General features: G+C 57.7%; 1 protein-coding gene across 1 annotated transcript in view; it reads left to right on the top strand.

The window, feature by feature from the left end:
* Positions 1-1,119: 1,119 nt before the first annotated feature.
* The window catches only part of SKI (SKI proto-oncogene), a 175,982-nt gene continuing 170,009 nt past the window's right edge, over positions 1,120-7,092 (top strand). The window contains exon 1 of the mRNA XM_053281525.1: positions 1,120-2,526. Coding sequence (XP_053137500.1) covers positions 1,507-2,526 — 1,020 coding nt within the window. The 5' untranslated portion in view covers positions 1,120-1,506. The remainder of the gene's footprint in view (positions 2,527-7,092) is intronic.

The raw sequence follows: 7,092 nt of genomic DNA, 5'->3' as shown, positions 1-7,092 counted from the left end.
GCAGCCGCGCTGGAAGGAGTCGCCCTCCCGCTTGCTTTTCTCGGCAGCCGCGAGGTCTGTGAACCCAACATTTTTTCCTCTCTCACTCCTCCCCCCCCCCCACTGCCAGCCAGCCTGCTTGCTCTGCGCGGGGCACACTGTCCTTTTTCTCTTTCTTTTTTGGGTGCCGTCCCTGCGCGCGCGCGACTTGTGTTTGTGTGTGTGCATGCGCGCGCGCGCGCGCGTGTGTGCAGGGCTCACACAGGCCGCTTCATTTTCTTTTTTTTTCGTTTTGCAGCGCGGCTCCGGGGGAGAGAGCGCGCGGGCGCGGGCGCGAGCCAGCCAGCCAGCCAGCCGTCGGGGGTGGGGAGGGAGGCGGCGCCTGTTCCTGGAAGAGCCCAGCCTGGGGAGCTGCTGGTCACATTCTTGGCCGGGATTCAAGCGCCGAGGCAGGCAGGCAGGCAGGCAGACACACCAGCGCACGGAGCGGGAGGGAGGGAGCCCCAGCCCGCAGCCCCAGCAGCAAGAGGAGGAGGAGGAGGAGGAGGAGCGCTCAGCCCGAGCCTGCCCGCCTGCATTAGCTCAGCCCTGGAGCCGCCTCAGTCTGAGCTGGGAAGCGGCGCGGCCAGGAGGTGCCCTGCGCGGATGCCCCTCGCCGCCTCCTTCCTCTCCCCGCGGCGCAGCAGCAGCAGCGCCTGAGCAAGAGGCGCGCCGGCACAGCTCCTGCGCAGCGCCAGGGAGGGGACCCCCGCAAGCCGCCGCCAGACGGCCGCGCTCCAGCTCGCCATTTCGGGCGCTGCCTCCCGCTCCTCCTCCGCACGACTTCCAGCCAGCAACCTTAATTCCGCGGGGGGCCCCCCCCCAGCAATCGCTCCTTCCTCCTTCGCTGGGTGGACATGGACAGGAGGAGCCTCCCTCTGCAGGCGCCGCCGCCGCCGCCGGACTCTGCCCGGACCTCTCGCCCGCTCGGCTGCTAAGAGAAGCGCCCTCCCGGCGGCTCCAGATTGATCCCCCCCCTCCTCCTCCTCCTGGCAAGGGGATCGGCTCGCGGCGGAGGAGTGTCGTGGGGGCGGGTGGGTGGTGCGGGCGCGCGTGGCTCCCAGCCGGGGTGGGTGGGGGGTCCCAAACTTTCTTCTTCTTCTTCTTGCGGGCGGGGGGGGGGGGCGGGCAGGGGGTTCCCCTTTTCATGGTTTCCTGCTGCTGCTCGCCTCGACAGAGGGCTTTGGAGATCGCGGCCGCCCGGTGCCCGCGAGAGCCTTTTCCTTGCCTCTCCCTCTGCGCCAAGATGAGATTACTCGCCACCAGCCTTTCGCCGCCGGCGGAGCGCGGCCGCCGCGGCTACTGCTGAGCCGGGAGGCGTGAGGCGCGCTCGCCCGCTGCCGCGCCTGCTCGCCGCCGGCAAGGGACCCCCCCCCGGCTTTGGCGAGGCGGAGAAGTTGCGGGAAGTCCGGGCCCCGCCGGCAGCAGCAGCAACACTCGGACCGCCACCAGCTGCAGCCGAGGCGCGGGGTGCCCTCCGGCGCCGCCATGGAGACGGCCAGCCGCGGCAGCTTCCAGCCCCATCCCGGCCTGCAGAAGACCCTGGAGCAGTTCCACCTGAGCTCCATGAGTTCGCTGGGCGGCCCGGCCGCCTTCTCGGCGCGCTGGGCGCAGGAGCTGTACAAGCGCGAGGCGGGCGGCAAGGACCCTTCCTCGACGGCCGCCGCTGCCGCCGCCGCCGCCGCCTCCTCCTCGGCGGGCGACCCTTCCTCGGTGCTCCACTTGCCGCCCATCCAGCCGCCGGCCGTCATGCCGGGCCCCTTCTTCATGCCCTCGGACCGCTCGACGGAGCGCTGCGAGACGGTGCTGGAGGGCGAGACCATCTCGTGCTTCGTGGTGGGCGGCGAGAAGCGCCTCTGCCTGCCGCAGATCCTCAACTCGGTGCTGCGCGACTTCTCGCTGCAGCAGATCAACGCCGTCTGCGACGAGCTGCACGTCTACTGCTCGCGCTGCACGGCCGACCAGCTGGAGATCCTCAAAGTCATGGGGATCCTGCCTTTCTCGGCGCCCTCCTGCGGCCTCATCACCAAGACGGACGCCGAGCGTCTCTGCAACGCCCTGCTCTACGGGGGCGCCTACCCGCCGCGCTGCAAGAAGGAGCTGTTGTCGGGCCCGGGCGGCAGCAGCGGCGGCGGCGCCCCCTCCTCCTCCTCCTCCTCCGCCCTGGAGCTGGAGCTGACCGAGAAGAGCTTCAAGGTCTACCACGAGTGCTTCGGCAAATGCAAGGGGCTGCTGGTGCCCGAGCTGTACAGCAGCCCCGGGGCGGCGTGCATCCAGTGCCTGGACTGCCGCCTCATGTACCCGCCGCACAAGTTCGTCATCCACTCGCACAAGGCCCTGGAGAACAGGACTTGCCACTGGGGCTTCGACTCGGCCAACTGGCGAGCCTACATCCTCCTCGGGCAGGATTACACGGGCAAGGAAGAGAAAGCCCGGCTGGGCCAGTGCCTGGACGAGATGAAGGAGAAGTTCGACTACAGCAACCGGTACAAGCGGAAAGCGCCCAGGGTGAGTGGAGGGGACCCGGGGAGAGGGTGGGGTGGGCGCCTCCTCCTCCTCCTCTCTGCACAATTCCGATTCCAGCACCATTTGCGGGAGAGGGGACAGCTCCGGCCTAAAAAGCTCTTGCTGATGCGCGGGGTTCCCGCACTCCCCTCCTCGGGATGCCTCCTCCAAACCTGGATGAAGTGGCTCCAAGAGCGGGGCCCTCCTTAGATTCGCGGGCCTTGTGGTGGCAAGCATGAGTTGCCTCCTTTACTAAGCAGGGTCTGCCCTGGTTTGCATCTGCATGGGAGGCTACATTCCCCCGGAGGGGAAAGGAGGCCATCGGAAGAGCATCTGCATGCTTTCATGCCAGAAGTCCCAGATTCCCCTCCCTGGCAGCATCTCTCAAGATCCAGGCTGAGGAGGGAGACTCCTGCCTGTCACCTTGGAGAAGCCGCTGCCGGTCTGGGTAAGCAATACGGAGCTAGATGGAGCCGTGGTCTGGCTCGGTAGAAGGCAGCTCCGGGTTGGCTAGGATGCAGGGGAGCAGGGCCCAGAGAGGCGTGCTAGCAGGACCACCCCATCACCTGCCGAGGGAAGGCGCCGCAGGCAGAGAGGCAGCTGGGTTCCCTCCCCTTGTTCAGCTCCTAGGAGGCAATCGGGAGTGGATTTCGGAATCGCTGTGAGCTGCAACGCAGGAGGCCAGGCAGCGGGATAGGAACCAAACACAATGCAGTGGTGTGGATGCTGATCAGGGAGTGAGCCCCTCTGCACGCCGCCGCCGCGGCTGGCATCCTGGTGAGATTTAATCTCACCCTTGTTGAAATTGAAAGGACAAGCGAATCAAGCGGCGCTTGCTCTCCAGAAAGTGTGCAGAGGGGATCTCAGCCTAAATAACCGGCACGGTGCCGGGCTGGGGGCAACCATTTAAAAACAAACGAGAAAGTCAGTTGTCCCGGTTGTGAGCCGTTGTGTCAGCCTCTCTGATGCATGGGTATTGGTAATCCTGGGTGCCTTTATTGGAAAGGAGCCCTCTGGATTTGCTAGGATGCAGGTACCAGTCAACATGGATGGGATTTGAATAGAACTTATACAGGATTCTCCCCCCCCCCCCATTCTTTTTGCTTTGCCATTCAGCCTGATGAAGAGTTCTTGAACAGCTCAATAGCATGCTGCTCCCCACATCTCTGGGGCACTTGGGCTGGTCCAAAGGAAAGTGTGAGCAAAGTGTGTGTGAGCACAAGACGACATTCTTCTTATGGCTGAAAATGGGAACCAACATGGCCACCTATGATATATATATATATATTTAGGAGTCTGCTGTAGGAACTGCTGGAAAACTTCTGTGCAGTGCAGTGCAGAACAACCCTGATGATGTAAACATTAGCCCTAGTAGGACTTTGAAGAGCATAAGCCCCATTTAAACCTTGTGGGATTTACTTCTGAGTAAAACGTGTGGAGGATTTGGACCATTCTGTCTTTGTGGCCAGTGGATTCCATGCAGCTAGTTGTTTTTGGAAGAAACCTTTCAGTTTCCTCCTGTTTGGGAGATATTTAGACTTTTTCTACTGGGGTTTAAAAAGGTGTCCTGTTAACCAATCTGCCTTTTAAAACTGGTTGGTCTGATATCTGCTTTTCCTGCTGAAGGCTCAAATGGTCTTTTATGTTGAAATATATACCTAAGAAGATTGTCTTGCTGCATGCATTTTTTTTTTTTAAAGTGGGGAGGGAGGAGGGGAGCGTTGCATATATTCTGCCCTTGGGTTTCATTGTCCTCATTAGTTGGTGTTGGCAGTGGTACAAGGTGTATCAGATTTAGGGGAAGGGAGAATGAGTGGGAAAAGAAGCCATTTCCCTGCCACCCAAAGTGTCCCTTAAATCTTCATGGATGCAGAACCGAAGGACGGTCATTTAAACAAACAAAACAAACAAAACCCCCACCTCCAAACGAGTTGAGATTTGACAATTGCATTGGAGGAGCAAGTCAGCAAACACACCACTCAGATTCTTGTACAGGCTGTCGGTGTCTAGTGTGTGTGCGTAGACTAGGCTGTGTATTTTTGGTGCCCAGTTCTGTCTGCCTCCTAACGCCTCCCTCCCACGGTCGTTTTCTTTCTGTGTAGGGGTTATATATACACTCAGGAAATCACTCTGTCCCGGACAGGCTGCAGTATCAACCTTTAAAGCGTGCCAGCCAATTGTGGAGTCTGCCCAACCAGACAGCTAGAAAGTACATGGGTACAAGATACTCTTTATTTAATCCGCAGTGGCATTCACTTCCCAGAATCCCCAGGGTTGGTGGTTGGCTGAGAACAGAGGGAGGTCTCCGCTTGGCACCGGTCCTGGTCAATGGGGTAGAAAAGCTGTGGGCGAGTGTGGGGGGAGGACCCTACAGAGAAACTTGCCCATGCTCAGACACCAGAATGTCTGGCTGGCTGGTGGGTGTAATTGTCTGTGGGTGAGCGACGGGGGAGAGAGAAAAATTACAAAATGGAGCAAGCAAGAAAAGTAGTTAACTCCTTAACTGCACGGGATTCTCTCGGCCTCCTTTTGAGTTGCAGCAGTTTGCAGGGTATCCATTTTTAGTGTGTGTGTGTGTGGGGGGGGGTGTTCAGTCGAAAGCTTTAAACTTCTGTGCATTCTTGGAGAAGATGTGCATGTCTCTGCACACCCAGGTATAGGGCAGGTGACGATGGGAGAGTGTTTTCCTTTTAGGAATGCACACCACAGACCAAATAAAAGAAACCTCCTGCTTTGGGAAGGCCTGTTAAATGGACTCTTTGGTTCCTACTTCTGTGTGATCGGTCATTTCCCCTTTTGAAGGAGAAGAAGTAGTTATTGTTTTCTCCTCAGCTCCCCCTTTCCTCCCAGAGTTTCAGTATAAGAGCTATCTTGCAACCCTGGGGTCTAAAGACCCACATTTTCTCTCATTGGTAGATGTGGTCTTAATGACTCTCTGTCTTCAGCTAATCATGCGCTAAACGTGGCAGTTAGGGGCTGGCTTTTGTGGGGATGAATGAGCAGTGAAAAGGAGCAGTGAAAAGTGTGTGTGTGTGTGTTTTGCATTTCCAAACTTGGATATTTTGTTGTTGTTTTTTGAGGGGCTGCAGGATTTTGCCTTCAACCCCATGAGTGTTTTGGCAGAATATTATTTAGTGCCTTGTGGATCGTAACTCTTTGTAGCTAGTCCCTGCCTTGAAAACACGAGGGGCTTCATTTTTTAGAAAATGAGTTTCTGCTACTCTTTTACCTGCGTTCTGTAGGTGCTCACAATTGGATACAGAGATCTAGATATGCGAAGGAATTCTGGACCAGTACATACATTCTTGGAAATTTGGTTTTGTGTAAGTGGGTGAGCCTTCAAGGGCTTTTGTCTGGGTGTCCATGCATGCAGGGTGCACTTAATTTAAAACAAAAACCCATCCACTTCCATCGGTCAGTGTGGAGTTGATTGGTGTGACACTCCAAGGTTAACAATGAAAACTCAAGCGTGGTTTTTCATCACCGTGAAACCAATCACGTGAAGGTTTGGAGGGGGGCTGGATGTATGATAGCGAGCATGAATTGTCCCTTTTCCTAAGCAGGATATGCCCTGGTTTGCATTAGGATGGGTGACTACACTGACTATTGTAAGATATTCCCCTTAAGGGATGGAGCCGCTCTGGGAAGAGCATCTAGGTGCCAGGTTCCCTCCCTGGCAGCATCTCCAAGATAGGGCTGAAAGAGACTCCTGCCTGCAACCTTGGAGAAGCCGCTGCCAGTCTGTGAAGACAACACTGAGCTAGATGAACCACTGGTCTGACTCTGTAGAAGGCAGCTTTCTATGTTCCTTTGAACTAGCGGGATGGAGGCAGGGAGCTGTTGGGTGGATGTAGCTTCTGTGACCGGTCTCCCAACATTGCCGAACGTTCCTTGAAATATGTCCCCGTGAGACTGGCGTTGGCAGCATTTGCTTTGCTTCCCATCGTTCTTGTCCAGCAAGGAACTTGGGATACCCATGTGACTGCCTGGTTCCTAGGGATGGGGTGGGAGAATGGTTGTGCCTCTGCTCCTGTGCGGAGTTGGGCTGCTTCACTCCTGAGAAGACCTAACCCTGGCTGCTTCTCCCTCCTCTGCCTTTGCCCGAGTCCTTTTCCTGCCGGACATCGCCAGCGGGGTATCATCTGTCCAGGAGGTTGTGTGCTGCCGCAGATAACTACGCAGAGAGCAAGAGACTGCCTCTAGGGTTGCTAGACTGTGGCTGGAGACAAGTCACGTTGGAATAAATTTTGAGGTCTACTAGGGAGGAAACGCTGTGGGGAGGGGAAAGAACCAGCCGACCTCGCGTCTGGCTGCCTGCACTGAACTCTCTCTGTCTACGTCTCATCTTTGGCCAGGTGCATGGGCGCCTCTCGCCTGCCGCTGTCTGAAAAGCACGTGGGCTGCTGTGGGCGTGTGCCCCCGTGTGTGGCGCACTGATGGTGACGTGGCTCTGTGAAGGGTCCCCAACTGTTGGAAGGGGACCGGGTGTGGGTTGCCTCGTAGGCCAAGGAGCCGGGATGAACTCTTTCTGCCACCTGATCTTTGCCAGCCAGGTCATGGCGGGCCACC

Source organism: Hemicordylus capensis, chromosome 16 (assembly GCF_027244095.1).
Source record: "Hemicordylus capensis ecotype Gifberg chromosome 16, rHemCap1.1.pri, whole genome shotgun sequence".
NCBI classification, from domain to species: Eukaryota; Metazoa; Chordata; class Lepidosauria; order Squamata; family Cordylidae; genus Hemicordylus; species Hemicordylus capensis.
The sequence above is the reverse complement of the archived record's forward strand: the minus strand, read 5'-3'. Positions and strand labels throughout refer to the sequence as shown.